Source organism: Ciconia boyciana, chromosome 22 (assembly GCF_034638445.1).
Source record: "Ciconia boyciana chromosome 22, ASM3463844v1, whole genome shotgun sequence".
NCBI lineage: Eukaryota > Metazoa > Chordata > Aves > Ciconiiformes > Ciconiidae > Ciconia > Ciconia boyciana.
The window spans coordinates 398,789-412,906 of NC_132955.1; the positions used below are offsets into that span (position 1 = coordinate 398,789).

Below are 14,118 nucleotides of genomic sequence, written 5' to 3' on the forward strand. Positions count from 1 at the left end.
TGCCCGCCCGAGGAGCCCGCCGCCGCCGTGCGCGCGCACCGCGCGTCACCTTGCGGGCCCCGCCCCCCTGCGGCACGGCGGCCGCGACCGCCAGCCCCGTGTCCCTCCCCGGCCGCCGTCACCGCCAGCCCCGCGTGCTTCCTCGTCGCCGCCGCCGTCGCCGCCGCCAGCCCCGCGTCCCGGCCGCCGCCGCCCGCCCGCCGCCGCGGCCATGGTGTTCCAGTGCCAGCGGGACAGCTGGGCCCGGCAGGTAGCGGCGGGACAGGCGGGGCGCGGTGCGGCGCGGGGGAGGCGCGGGCCGGCCCTCACGGCGCCGCCGTCTCCGTTGCAGTTCGCCACCAGGGTGGTGTCGTGCCGGGCGGCGGAGCTGCGGCCCGAGGGCGGCGGGGAGCCGGTGCGCGGGTTCCAGGTGGTGCTGGAGGACACCATCCTCTTCCCCGAGGGCGGCGGGCAGGTACGGGCCGGGCCGGTCGGGGGGCCGGGGCCGGGGCCGGGCCGGCGGCACTGACGCCCCCCCCCGTGTCCGCAGCCGGACGACCGCGGCCTCATCGGCGATGTGCCGGTGCTGCGCGTGACCCGGCGGGGCCCCGAGGCCGTGCACTTCGTGCCGGCGGCGCTGGAGCCGGGCGCCGAGGTGCTGCTGTCGCTGGACTGGGAGCGCCGCTTCGACCACATGCAGCAGCACTCAGGTCCGTGCCCCGGCCCGACCGGGAGCCTCCGGGAACAGCTCGCTGCAGGGGCGGCCAGCACTGCCGCGGGCCCCGGCTGGGGTGGCCTCGCCTGGCTTCGCCCGGGCCCGGGCCGGGGGGGCGGTCGGTGCCCAGCTTGCCCTCTCCCCCCCTCCCCTCCCCCCCGGCCAGGGGTGCTCTGGGTCAGCTCTGCACGCACAGGCCGTCCCCGGGCCGCCTGGGAAGGCAGGCGCCTGCCCCGCAGGCTCTCCTTGGCTTGTGAGCAAACCCGCTGTGAACAGGTTTGGAAGGAAAAGCTCAACCTGCTTCGAAGTCTTCAGCATGCGCCATGGTGCTCGCAGGGTCCCAAAGCCCACGAGGCAATGGCTGTCTCTTCTGCCTGCTCCAGAGCAGCAGCATAAGCCCCACAGCGCCGAGCACACGCCTGGGCGTTTGCAAACGCTGGGGGAACGTCAACAGGAAAAATACAGTCCGACTGAAAATCTCTTTTCCTGTGTCCCATGGCACTCAAAGCTGTTGCTTGCACGCCTCTTCCAGGACAGCATCTCATCACTGCCATCGCAGAACAGATGTTTGGATTCCAGACAACTTCATGGTGAGCAGGGAAAAGGCTCCTTTTGACCCCAGCCTTACCTTGTTTGGCATGTGCCACCGTGCTGGGCCGCAAGGAGCTGAACATTGATAAATCAAAAGCAGTTTGCCCTGGGACATTTCACCCGAGCTCAGAGGGCCTGGGAGAGGTGACTGAACTGGAGAGAAGCTGTGCAGAGTATTTGCTCTGTCTTGTCCTCCTCCCAAGTGTTTGGTATGCGTCTGGTGCTCTGTAAATAACAGGGGGGGAGGGAAGTATGTTTTGTTTCAGTCACCACATTCCCCGCAGTGGGATGGCACTTGGTGCTGCACAGAGGGACCTTCCAGCTGGTCTTGCCTACAGCAGCAGATGTTGTTCATCGGTGCAGGGAGCTGGGCCGTCAGCGAAGTGTCATTGAGCTGGACACCCCCTCCATGACAGCAGAGCAAGTAGAGGCCCTGGAGAGGAGTGTGAATGAGAAAATCCGGGAGAGGGTGCCTGTGACAGTGAGGGAACTGGCTGCAGATGACCCGAAAATTGAAACAGTGAGTGGTGGGGAGAGAACTGATGATGTCCGTGGGACCGAAATAACTGTGGCACGGATGTCGCCTTGTTTGCCATTGTCCTCCCTTTGCCAGGTGAGAAGCCGTGGTTTGCCAGATGACCATGCGGGGCCAGTGCGAGTTGTTGACATCGAAGGCATAGACTCCAACATGTGCTGCGGGACTCATGTCTCCAACCTGAGTGACTTGCAGGTGGGGGGCTGCAGCTGAGCTGCCTTCGGGAGCCTCACTCCGCACATTCAGACCTAGCACAGCAGAAGTCCCTGAGATCCAGGCTCTGCTGGAAATTGTCCTGATGGTAAAGGGGGTGGCAGAAGCCCCGTGCTGGGGGAGCCTCAACAGGGCCGCACACAGGTTGGCAGTCTTTGTCCACTCGGTCAGGCTCCTTTCTTTCTTTCTTTCTTTGTGACAGAACTCAGCCCTTGTCTGTAGCAATGATATTTGCTGAACTGACGATGCCTCTGTGGAGGGCACGTGGTATATTGCCAGTCTGGCGGTGCATTGCTGGGTTGTTAGCCATTTGTTCCCTCTGCTTAAAGCTCTGATAATTTTTGAGTGTTTGTCATGAATGAGAAATCTTCAGTGCAGGGAGGTGGAGATAAAATTCTAGAGCTGCCTTTAAGAGTTTCTGTCTTTTCAGTCATTTGTTGGAGTCTGTATCCCAGCAGAGACATCCAGATGCACTGCAGAGTGCAGCCCATGGCTAGCAAATTGTATTAATTCCACTGTATCACCATCCTTTTTTTTTTTTTGTATGTTGACCTTATGGTGATTTTAATCAGTCTATTTTCACTGGCAGAGAGCCAGTATTCACAACAAGGCATAGTCTAGTAGGAACTGACCACCTGTGTGAGTGTAAGCAAAGTACTGTTCTTTTCTGACCTGGGTGATTTTCTTTTTAAGGTTATTAAACTCCTTGGCACAGAAAAAGGGAAAAAGAACAAAACCAACTTGGTTTTCCTGGCAGGAAACAGAGTGCTGAAGTCAATCGAACAAAGTCACAGTACTGAGAAGGCTCTAACCTCACTGCTCAAGTAATACCCTTTCCACTTCGATTATTTAATCTTTACTGTTCCTTCTGACAAATACCACATAAGCCTCAGGATACATCTACGCGTGGCTTTTTATATCTCCTTTTGCTCCTTTAAGAAATCTTTTCTTTGTCCTTCAGAGTGGCGATGCAAATTCTCCTTGTTCTTTCAGAAATGGACCAGGTGAGCATGTAGAGGCTGTGAAGAGACTGCAGAGTTCTGTGAAGCTGCTTCAGAAGGTATGAGGATGGCTGAGAAAAGCAGATTGTGGCTGCTTCCTGTAGACCTGAGCTTTAGTCATGATAACCGGGAATTGAATTGTAGACGTCAGGTTTTGTGAAAACTGCTCCCACCTCTCACACAACTCAGTGTTCATGCTGACTTCTCCATCTGCAGTACAATTTATTTACTGTTCTTTCAGAATAACTTGAACCTGCTTAGAGACATTGCTGTTTTGATAGCCCGGGACTTCAGGAGCAAACCTGTTCAAAGTCAGCTGTTTGTGTTACACAGGTATGGGGGAGTTCAGGGAAAAGGATGAAATGGTACCTTACACATTTTATGGCAGTTGCATCTCCGTGACACCTATTCAGGCTTGTTTCTCAAGGAAGAATATAAACAAGGTGAATAGAAAATTAAACTGCCTCAGCCTGCTGGAAGGTTGTGTAATTAAAGGAATGTGTTAGTAATTCGGTCACTGAATTCTTCTGGTTTTATAGCTAAGAAATAACTGTGTCTATCTGGTTTCTCTCTGCCCTTGATATTTTCAAATAAAACTGAGGAGCTCTATTTCTTAAAGATAAACACTTAAATAATTCCTAATATGTCCACAGGAATGCACAATGAGGATTTAGATATATGGAAAAAAACTAATCTCCATCCTAACAGCAAGAGGCCAAAACCCCAGGCCTGATCAGGCCTTTGGTTTCTGATTGATATTTTGGACTCTAGAGGGGATTTTTGCTTCTTTCTGAAGTGTTTTTTTACCCATCCATACAGGAAAGAGGGTGACTCTGAATTTATGAATATCATCGCTAATGAGATTGGGACAGAGGTGAGTCACTGATGAAGACTAACCTGACACCACTGGCTTCTTCATTCAAGCTGTAGCACAGGCAGGGCCAGGCTTCTGTTTGTACCATAGTCACAAGCTACAGGTCTGTTTCCTTTCAAAAGCTACGTGAGGTTATTGTCCCCAGCAGCCTCAGTCTGCACGGGAATCCTCAACAGTCAAGAAATACAACAGTGAAAATTCAGAGCACTGGAGAAGAGCCTGCCCCCCCAAAGAGCTGTACAGAACCTCATCGGCTGTTTTAGAATAGAGTAGAGTAGAATAGAATAGAATAGACTGTTTCAGTTGGAAGGGACCTACAACGATCATCTAGTCCAGCTGACAACCATATCCTTTTAACTTAGGATACCCCAGTACCCGTTGTGTCCCCCACAACATATGATTGAGCTTAAAAGGTTCAAAAGCCCACCCTCCCTTTTACTTTCTTCAAATGGAGTCTCTGTCTCAGTAATGCACACAAACTTCTGAATTGTTTGCATGCTTGGACAGGCCCTGTGGCCAGTGTCTCTGTCCTCTTCCCAGGCAAGGAGGGCACTGGTTATTGTGGAGCAAGATCCATCTCTCTGTCCACAGGAAACCCTGCTGTTCCTGACTGTGGGAGATGAAAAAGAAGCAGGACTCTTTCTTCTAGCTGGACCTGTTGAAGCAGTTGAGAATTTAGGACCCAGGTAATATGTTCTATAGTTTCTTTAAAATTAGGAAGAATTCTAATGTTGCAGACTAAGCAGCTGAGCAGTATAATTAGGGCATGGATCCTTGTTTGCTCTCGGGAGCAGGTTAGGCCAGGCCACTCTCTTCTCTGCGAGTGAGTGGCCTTCAGCCTGTACTGTTGTTACTGCAGGGTGGCAGAGCTGCTGGGAGGCAAAGGAGCTGGGAAGCGAGGCCGCTTTCAGGGCAAGGCAACCAAGATGAGTCGGCGAGGAGAAGTGCAAGCTCTGCTCCAGGAATTCATCAGCCATCGAAGCCCTGAAGCGTAAGAAACAATTCTCAAAGTAGGGCTGTCTTCCCTGCTTTGCATAAGCTCCACCAACTTCTCTCCCAGAGAATAAAGACATGAAACCAACAGCTGGTGTGCATATGCTCTGTGTGAGCTGATCTGGTGCTCATGGAAAATTGGGGGAGGGGATCTGCCATCCATGCTTTGCTGCAAGGGTTTTTTCATTTCCCCAGACAAATGGCACACATTCTTAAGTAATTAAAAGTAGTCATTATTTAACCATTTTGTAGGCTTCCTAAAACCAAGAGAGGGGCTGTCCTGCTTGCAGTACATTGTGGCTTTTTGCTGTGTACCAACTGCTGAGGAGTAATTGCTTTGTGAGCGTATTTATTTATAATAAGCTGGATGCACTTAAAAAAATCAGAATACTGTTAAGAAGCTGAGGGTTTGAGTATGATATTTGCCAACAAGCGCAGAGAAAATGAATCAAGCTTTTGCTGCTGAAATTTTATAGGGAGAAGAAGGAATGAAATGTGGCAGGAATTGGAGGGATGTTCAGATCAGTAAATCCCCCTTAAAGACCAAACCAAGCTGGTCACCAGTTACAGCTGCCTGATATAGAACCAGGAGGCAAGAAAAGAAGATGCTGTTGTCAAGCCTGTGAGCAAGGAAAGGAGGGGGCACCAAAGGACAAGTCTCCGTGAGCCCTTTTTAAAAAAAAAGGAACGGACTGTTTTTTCCTGGCTACTCAGGAATTCGCAGGTGCTGGAGGTCTGAAGATGTTTGTGCTAATGCCATTGCCGGGGCCCTTTGCGGCTGGCCAACACGCAGGGCTGTGGCTGACCCCTGGACTCAGCGGTTTGCCCGGGCAGCAGTCACTGTGGACCCAGCTCTGACGCTGATGGGTCACACCAGCTTCATTGCTGCAGTCCCAAAGCTCCACTGTGGCAGCATCAAGTACGTTATTGCAAAAGGGAATTTCATCCATTTGTAGTTGGCCTGGCAGAACTGTGTTAACACACACATGTGCTGACTCTTTGTACGTGAGAATTAAATGCAGATAGAAGCAGCCACCTAGTGCTTTGTTTTGCCAGCAGACAGAAAACTGTATGGAAGTCATTTGCTTGAGCTGTACGTTGGGCATTTCTTGTAGGTGTGTGCCTGAACATTTCCTTCACTTCTATTGCCACAAGCTTGAGCTTTCATTACCGTTCTCTTCTCCCCAGCAGTAGCCTTTCCCCTGCCTCTGCAATAGTATCTTATGTTTGGCTCTTTTACATGATAAGGAATAGCTCTACAGGAAACTCAGGCCCGAACAGTACCCTGAAGAAGCCCGGCTAGGTTGTACCATTACGTCTGTCAGTGTCAGTCTGGGTCTTGACATACAGCCGACTCACGCCACTTTCTGTGCTAGTCTGCAAAATGTGACGTTGTCCAAGCTCGTGCCTACAGCTCCTGAGCATTCTCCTTCACAACACCAGCTGCTTCTGCAGTCCCCTAAGTAGAGACTGCAGCTTTCTGTGCATGGGTACACCGGCACCAGGCCGTGCTGGCAGTGCCTTGCCTTCGCCACTACTGGGAAAGCGTCTTCCTCGTCCGCTACAGCGCTCCTACACCTGGCCTTCGCTGTGGGGTACCTGACAGCGGAAGCAAGCCCTGAGCTGTCCTCCCGCAGGGCAGCCCTCGAAGAGAAGAGCAAGGTCACGACCACCCCCCCCACCTCCCATCCCTCTGCAGCGGTGTCATCTCCCATCCGCCTCTCGAGCTCCCATCACAACAGTACCTGAGTTCAGGAGTCTCCAGCAACCAAACTCATTTCTGAGCGAGTATCATCGCTAACGCTCAGCAAAATGAAGCTTTTCCTCACCTGACACCTCGGCCAGGATAGTGGCAAGCTTTCCTCAGACTTGATCAAGCACAGCAAAGGATACGGTCCTGAATCAGCCGGGGCAGAGAGCTGCTGGAGGGGAGAGCAGGTGCCCCATGGGCAGGAAATCATTCGCCATCGGGTACCAGTCCTGTCCCTGGTCGGGGTGCAGTTGTTACCGGTCCATTTTTGAACACCAGGAGTTTCTCCAGCTAACGCAGATGTAAACTCCCTCGGGATCAGGCAGAGCTACTCCTCAGAGTTTCCTCAGCTTGCCTTTTCTGCCAGGGTGGGTCCCGGAGCTGTTGCAATCTCAGCTGCAGACACTAAAGGACGCTGTGGAGCCACAGTGGGGAAAAAGCATGACAGGTAATGTGGGATTTTTTTTCCCCCTTCTTGCTAGAAGTGGCATGACAGGTTTGGTCCAGACGTTGGCAATAAACAGAGAAACAGAAGAAAAGAAACCTCTGTCCTAAGGAGGTTTATCTATCATGAACACGGAGGACAGCAGCAGCCCCAGCACACAGGGTTTCCGCACGCGGCTGGCGCGGTTGCCATTCAGCCGAGCCCTTTGCCAGCTGTTGGGGAGCAGCAGGCGCTGGGTCACGGCTGCGCTGCCCATCAGCGCCTGTTGGGACTCCGCTGCGGGGGGGACCAGCAGCCCTTGTTCCCACCGGGCACGGCGCGCTCCCAGAGAGGGGGCTGCTGCGGCCACCTCCATGGGGTCTGGCTGCCCCGTCCCCATTCTTCCCAGTTGGGATAACCGCTGGGCCAAGCCTGCCCGCTCCCCAGCTGGAGGAAACTCTGTGTGTGTGTGTGTGCGAGCGCGTGTGTGTGCGTGTGTGTGTGTGTGTGCGCGCGCGCACGCACGCCGAGCTAGGTAAGCCTTCTACAGAGAACTAGGTCCCCAGCTGGGCTCCGTACCAAGCCAGATTTACAGCAACTTTACCGTGGAAAGCGTTTTAGCATAGATGGGTTTTAGCATGGGGGTTCTGCTGACGTGCAGTTTGGTCAGAGGGAAGGTGCTCTCTCGCCTCACAGCTCTCTGTTTCGGCGGTGGGAGGGCTCCCGTCAGAGGGCTGGGAAAGGCTGCAAAGCCTGCACGCTCTGCCGCCATGTGCGGTAAAGGCCCATCCAAGCCGCGGCAAGACAACAGATGTTACCACGGCTCTGCTGGACACTGTCTCCCAAAGGCATTGCAAGATCTGGGCAGGGGAGATGGGGTTTCTCAGGTGCACCACAGCGAACACCGCTGGTGCTTATAGCTGGGTACGGGGTAAATGCTGCAGGAACTGGTGTTTTGGGGGAGATACTGCACATGCACACATACAGTCTGGCAGGAAGAAAGTATCTGTATCTTCCTATCTATTTTAAACTATCTCAGACTGAGAGAGGATGTTTACTAACTGAGTTAATTGGCGGGCTGTACAGCCTGTACAGCTTTGAAGTCAGCAGGGCGAACCCGCGGCCGGCTTCCTGCTCACGAGCGTGGTGCTGAGGCAGGAGGGCCGGGACGCATCTGCCAGGAGAGCTGAGCCAGCAGCAGCAAAGCAGCTTGACCCCACATTGACATAGCCATTTCTTGCACCCAGGGCAGACCCGGCATTCGGGCACGCGGTGCCTGGAGGCTGAGCCAGCGCTGGGCACCGGGTCCCTGCAAAGCAGCCAGCACCCAGCACCCAGCTCTGTCCCCACAGCCTGGGGCTCAGTGCAGCCCAGGCGGTCCCTAAGCCGTGCTTGTTTCCATAAGCAGAGAGGTGACACGAGTGTGTCCCTCTTCCTGGCACAAGGTGCGCCCAGAAACCCTGGATAAACAGTGCAAAAAGCAGCTTGTCCCCCCTGCCCCCACTCTGCTGGCCGTGTCCGACTGCACCCGAGGGTGAAAGGCGCCGAGGACTGGGGAGCCTGGTGCTGCCCTTCCTGGTGGTTTGACCATGCCTTGCAGGCGATGGTAGGAGCAGCACCCCAGGAGAGATTACTTCCTCCAACAGCAACAGCAGCCCCCACCGCAGTCCCTGCGCCCGGGAGCTGATCCCCCATCCCGCCTCACCGGCCAGCGAGACATCTGAACTCACCAGCTAAACACACCTTCAGCTTTAATAAAATACTTTTTGGTTACAGACACACCCATATGTATATGTGTATATAGATACGCATTATATATGTATACACGCATATGCATATGTGTACCCCATGCTGCTTCACACAGCAGTGAATACTGAACACCTCAGGGCTGGGGGGCTCCCGCACCCCGGTGCTTTATCTCCAAATCACAGCGTCTGCCTGTTCTGTAACAGAGCTGCCTCGCCAGCAGACCCCAAGCACCCATGGGTGAACACTCTGCACCCAGTGGTGCCATCCCCAGCCCTGCAGCGTGGAGGTGGCATGTCCCCATGAGCTGCAGGGGAACGCAAGGTCTTCCCCCGCTGCGGCTGGGTCCCAGGCTGATGACCCCCACCCGTGGGTGCAGGAGGGGCAGCAGGAGAGCCCTGGGAGCGTGGGGCTCGCTGTGCCATCAGCTGGCTGCAGACCACTCAAGCCTATGGCACGACTGGCGTTGTGGGTCCGTGCTGCGGGAGCCCTCCAGCAGCGCCGCCAGCCCAGCCTTCGCAGTCTGCTCCCAGTGTGGAGTCAGTCCGTGCAGATTTAGCGGGGAGCAAACAGTGGCTGGGGTGCACCCATGGTCCAGTGACTGCCCCTGAGCCCAGAGCCGGGGCAGCTGCCTGCCCGGGCGCACCGTTACCTGCGGGGATGCCCCTAGACAGCTTTCTTGTCCTGCGTGGCCAGGAGCTGGGAGACACAGTAGGGGATGAGGCCGACGGTGGCCAGTGGCACAGCTGCGCTTTTGCAGAAGGAGAGGACGTAGAAGAGCAACTGCATGTGGGAGGGCGGCTTGAAGGCATCGAAGAGGTGTAGGATGAGGAGGCAGGCGGCAACGCAGCCCAGGCGGAAGGGCAACTGCTGGCCCTGCTTCCCCCGGCAGCTCTCCAGGTACATGTGGGAGTTGAGGGCCAGCCCCAGCCCGAAGAGGATGCCCAGGTTACGGAGAAGGCTGGCGAAGGGGGTGGTGTCGATGTGGACCCACTCGGGGTGAGCGCACCACCTCTGCGCCTTCTCCAGTGTCCAGAGCAGGTCCACGCCGAGCACTCGCAGCAGCAGGTAGAAACCCAGAGCGAAGCTGAAGAGGAAGAAGGTGATGCCCAGGTACCGGCGGAGGCTGGCATGGTAGATGCAGCGGACATGCTGGAAGATCTTGGCCACGGCCATCCCTGCCAGTAACAAGCAGGAAAGGAGGCAATGCCGATCAGCGAGCAATCGCCTGCCTCGGGGCGGTGGAGCTGAGAGGCCCCTGCAGCCCCGGGCGCTCCAGGAGGGGACACGTGCCGGGGGCTACCCGGGGCTCCCACATGATGCTGACTGCCCCGGCAGCCACTGCTGCGCCCCGCTGCTCACAAACGGGTGATTCTGCTCCCTCACCGGTGACGATCCTTTCACACCCCAAGCCTGCCCTGCCTGTGCCTTCGGGCCACGTTCACTGTCCCTCAGAGCCCAGCAGCGGCTGGCAGTGCCCTCCCTGCCCACCTGACTGGGACTCGTGCCTCAAATAGGGTAGGGACGAAGGCACGTCCGGAGGGCATCCTGCTTGTGACAATGAGGGCCGTAACTGCAGAGCCACGGACGCAGCTTTGTGTCACGACCCCGCACGCGTCCATCAGGTCGTGCACCCTTCCTGGTCAGCGCTGTGGGTGCTGTGGTCCAGCACGGCCGTGCCAAAGGGAAGGGGACGGGCCATCCGATGCACTCACCTGAGATGACCCCTGCGATGACCTGATGGGGGAAGTGGGCGGCAATGAAGACTCGGGACAGGCAGACGCAGACCTGAACTGCCCAGAACCCCGTCCAAAGCACCGTCCACAGCACCCTGCGAGGGGCAGGTGGCCACGTCGGTGCCAGGCCCGGCTCACACTGCCCAGGGCGCTGCCATCGTGTACCCCGAGCAGTACCTGGCCGCCTGCCAAGCCCGTCCTGGTGCACACCCCACCTGGGGTGCCACGGTCCGGCTGTCTGCCCACAGCCTTGTGTCTCAATGGGCTCGGCTGCACGCCCATCGGCTCTGCAGCAGGCTCTGCCCAGCACAGCTTACCAGTATTTGAGTGTCCTCGACTGCTGCTTCCCCATGGCAGTGGAGAAGAGGGCCGTCACCATGACGTAGTACACGCCTGCTGCGCCCATGGCGTGGCCGGAGGGGCTCCCTGGGCGAGGAGAGAGCCCCAGGTCAGACCCCCCCTCGGAGCAGGCTGTGCCCGCGTGCCTGAGGGGTCCCAGGCAGCAGCCCAGGCCCTGGGGACTGCGGCACTGGGTGGCATGGCACCCAGCGCCTGTCCCTCAGCGGCCATGGTGCCACCTCTATGGCAGGCGCCCAGCTCCATTCCCGCAGGCGAGGCTGGAGCAGAGGACAACACGGCAGGGGCAGTGTGGGAGCATGGCACTGGCTCCATGGCCGGTCTGCTGGGCAACCCTGGGCAGAGGGCACCGACCATCCCCAAGGGCTCACGCTGAGCGCGCCGGGGATGCCTGCAGCCCTTCCCTGGCTCCTGTGCAAAGCTGTGGGCAAAGGACAGACAGAGCTGCTCCAGACCTGGGCAAGCCCCTTCCCCACGGAGCAGCTGCCCGCATTTGGGGCTGGAGGGCAGGGCACGGCCCCGGCACGGGCCGAGGCTGTGGCTGAGCACAGGCAGGGGTTTGTACTGAACCGCCACGTCTGTGCGGAGGGTCAAGGTCTGCTCCGTGCAGGGACTGCCCTGCCTCCACCCACTCCAGGCACGGCTGGCGTCCCCAGGAGTGCGGCGGGGGCCGGTGCTGTGGCTTGGCGATAACGGCCCTCTCTCAAGAGCTAGCCAGGGGCATGTGCCGCCGGCAGGCTGCCAGCCATGGCCCCAGCCGTGCCAGTACCCCCCTCCCTGCGGGGACCGAGATGCGGAGTGGGGAGCTGCGTGTGCAGGTTCCCTGGGCAAGTGCCCACTGCCCCTGCCGGGGCTGGGGGACCCTGCCGGGGCTGGGGGACCCTACCAGGGCCAGTCTCGCAGGTGAGCGGGAACTGCTGGATCTCTGGGGCGGAGGTGTTGTTGTAATAGTCCGTCTCATGGACCCACCAGTACGGTCTCTCCCCAAAGAGAATCCTGAAAAGAAAGGAGATGGGGGCTGTAGGGGTCCTGGGCACCAGAGCAGGTGGGCACAGCTGTGGTTTCAGCTCTGGCCTGACAGAAGAGGCAAAGGACCCATGAGCGGTCCAGGGCAGCCTGACAGACACAGCATCCAGCTGGCCACTTGGTCCCGATGGCCGACACTGCCCGTCTGTGTCCCCAGCCCCGGCCCCTGAAGGGGAAGAGCAAGAACTTCCTGGGAGCAAGTCAACGCACTGAGAAAGAGGAGCGGTGTCTGCTCCCTCTACGTCTTTTTCAGGCCAAGAGCAACTGTCTCATGAGGCAGAGGCCACCCGTCCCTGTGACACGTGCAGGCAGCGTGGGCATCCCAGAGGATTTGAGCTGCGGGGCAGGCACAGAGCTGGGGCGGCCAGCACACCCCCCCGACCACGCTGCCAGGTCCTGCCGCAGGGACGTGGGCGCAGCCCGTGCACGTGGGCGCACGCAGCCCCAAAACCTTGGGACGCTGAAATGCAGCTGCAGGGATGGCACGGCACCGGTCCACCACCCCTGCGGCTGCTGGTACCACAGCCCACTGCCTGTGGGGATGGCACTGACGGCGACCGGCTGACACGGAATCCTGCGAGCGTACATTTGGCCCGCGTTAGTCCTGCTGTGCCAACACGCCCAGAGGGAGCCGTGGCACAGGGCCACTCACCACTTGAAGACGAGGTTGAGCCAGTCACCGATCACGGCCACCCAGATGAGCCGGATGCCCACCGGCTCACTGAAGTGGAACCAGATAGGGAAGAGGATGAAGAAAGCATTCCTGAGGTCGGCGGCAAAGGAGATGAAGAGGAACCAGTCCTGGGAGCCCTGGAAGTGCTCCTGCAGCCAGCGCGTCGCCTGGATGCCCGTGTCGTGCAGGAGGTTCATGCTGGCCTCCATCCTCCTCTGCAGCCGCTGCCCCTCAGCGCGGCTCAGGCTGTCCCGCGCTCCACCGCGCTGCCGGGGTTTTATACGCTGTGGGCTCTTGTTTGCTGCGGGCAGGCTGCTTGTCCCGACGCTGATCTTTGGACCCAAATCCACTTTTGCCAAAGGTGCATCACCGGGGGGTTGTTACAAACTTGTTTGGAACAACTTACGTAAAAGGGAAAAACGGGCTTCGAGGGCGTGTGGAGCTGCACGGAGCCGGGGGTGCTCCGGCACCAGCACCTTAACCCTTCCCCGTGCTGTCCCCTCCCCGCCGCGTGCAGGCAGCTGCCTCATTTGGGGGGATGCTGCAGCCCCCGCTCCTCCTGCCGCCCACACAGCAGCTCAGCTGCTCCTGCTGACCCCCCCGTCTGCCCTGTTACCAGGGAGGAGATGGAAGCACCCGCGCTCTGTGAACAGCACTGCAGAGCTGCTGCAGCCCTGCGCTGTGACATTTCTCCCATCCCTCTGCCATCACCCCAAGCACCACCGGAGCAGCGCAGGGGTGCCCAGGAGCATGGACTGGGTCATGCGTGGCATGGGGGGCAGGCTGCCCACCACCCCCGCATCAGCCGAAACCGCCAGCTGATGAAAAAACACCTTGCTGCCATGGCGTTCACCAGGCTGATTTAACAAGGACTCTGTAATGGGAAACTTTCCAAGCCGTTTCTGGAGCTCCCTGCAGCCTCAGACAGCGAGGCTTGGGGAGCTCCTGGCTGCCAGCGATGTTTTTCTGATCTTTGGTGTGGGGCTAAAGGACCTTTGCAAATGAGGTCCCCTGGGAGGGAAGGCATTCCTCCCAGCACGGCTCCCCTGGGTTAACCCCCTCCTGCACAAAACTGCCCCGTCAGACCCCGGCTGTGGGGACAGAGCCAAATGCACCACTTCTCCTGCCAGGGCCAGGTCCCTGCCCACAGCCTTTCCCCGCGCTGGCCACACCATGCTGTTGCTGGCAGCAGTGCCCGCACCGCAGCTTTATCATCCTGTTCCTCCCCAGGAGGTAACGGTGAATGCGCAACACGGAGAGCTATTTCCAGGAGCCCGAGGACACAGGGTCAGCCTGGCAGGAGAAACCTCCTTCCTCAGCTCTGGCCGGCCATCACGGCTGCTAGCGCACAGACACGCAGCCCTGCGGCAGCGGCGCGGGGTGCCCGGCCAGAGCCTGCCACAGCAAAACAGGCAGCTGCCCGTGCGAGGGGAAACAGGCAACGAGGCGTTAATGATTAGCAGCCAGTGAAAATGCATCACTTATCTCCCTCCTCGAGAAAGTTC

The 14,118-nt window shown here is 57.9% G+C and overlaps 2 protein-coding genes across 5 annotated transcripts; one reads left to right on the forward strand and one right to left on the reverse strand.

Annotated features, from left to right (window-relative positions):
- Positions 1–65: 65 nt before the first annotated feature.
- On the forward strand, positions 66–8,803 carry AARSD1 (alanyl-tRNA synthetase domain containing 1). 4 transcript variants are annotated; one of them, XM_072885630.1, is made up of 13 exons: positions 76–250; positions 332–454; positions 530–689; positions 1,203–1,284; positions 1,649–1,805; positions 1,899–2,015; positions 2,727–2,857; positions 3,027–3,093; positions 3,276–3,367; positions 3,854–3,908; positions 4,500–4,594; positions 4,768–4,899; positions 5,378–8,801. In XM_072885630.1, the coding sequence occupies exons 1-13, from the start codon at positions 212–214 to the stop codon at positions 5,391–5,393; spliced, it is 1,266 nt and encodes a 421-aa protein (XP_072741731.1). In that variant the 5' UTR covers positions 76–211; the 3' UTR covers positions 5,394–8,801. The 4 variants fall into 4 exon arrangements, with proteins under 4 accessions (XP_072741733.1, XP_072741731.1, XP_072741732.1 ...); XM_072885631.1 differs by having other exon boundaries at positions 1,227–1,284; XM_072885632.1 differs by lacking the exon at positions 332–454 and having other exon boundaries at positions 66–250; positions 5,378–8,803.
- A 322-nt stretch (positions 8,804–9,125) lies between these two features.
- Positions 9,126–12,822, reverse strand: G6PC1 (glucose-6-phosphatase catalytic subunit 1). The gene is made up of 5 exons (XM_072885870.1): positions 12,593–12,822; positions 11,801–11,910; positions 10,875–10,983; positions 10,537–10,652; positions 9,126–9,999 (listed from the first exon to the last, which is right to left on the reverse strand). Exons 1-5 carry the CDS (start codon positions 12,820–12,822, stop codon positions 9,488–9,490), a joined length of 1,077 nt encoding a protein of 358 aa, XP_072741971.1. The 3' UTR covers positions 9,126–9,487.
- Positions 12,823–14,118: the final 1,296 nt, after the last annotated feature.

Excerpts from the sequence above, each read along its gene's own strand:
- AARSD1 (XM_072885629.1), top strand. The coding sequence starts at position 212 with ATGGTGTTCCAGTGCCAGCGGGACAGCTGGGCCCGGCAGGTAGCGGCG. Across the intron at positions 455-529 it reads TCCCCGAGGGCGGCGGGCAG|CCGGACGACCGCGGCCTCAT; the intron begins GTACGGGCCGGG and ends CCGTGTCCGCAG. Across the intron at positions 3,094-3,275 it reads CTGTGAAGCTGCTTCAGAAG|AATAACTTGAACCTGCTTAG; the intron begins GTATGAGGATGG and ends CTGTTCTTTCAG.
- G6PC1 (XM_072885870.1), bottom strand. The coding sequence starts at position 12,822 with ATGGAGGCCAGCATGAACCTCCTGCACGACACGGGCATCCAGGCGACG. Across the intron at positions 11,911-12,592 it reads CTCAACCTCGTCTTCAAGTG|GATTCTCTTTGGGGAGAGAC; the intron begins GTGAGTGGCCCT and ends CTTTCTTTTCAG. Across the intron at positions 10,653-10,874 it reads TCGAGGACACTCAAATACTG|GGTGCTGTGGACGGTGCTTT; the intron begins GTAAGCTGTGCT and ends TGCCCCTCGCAG.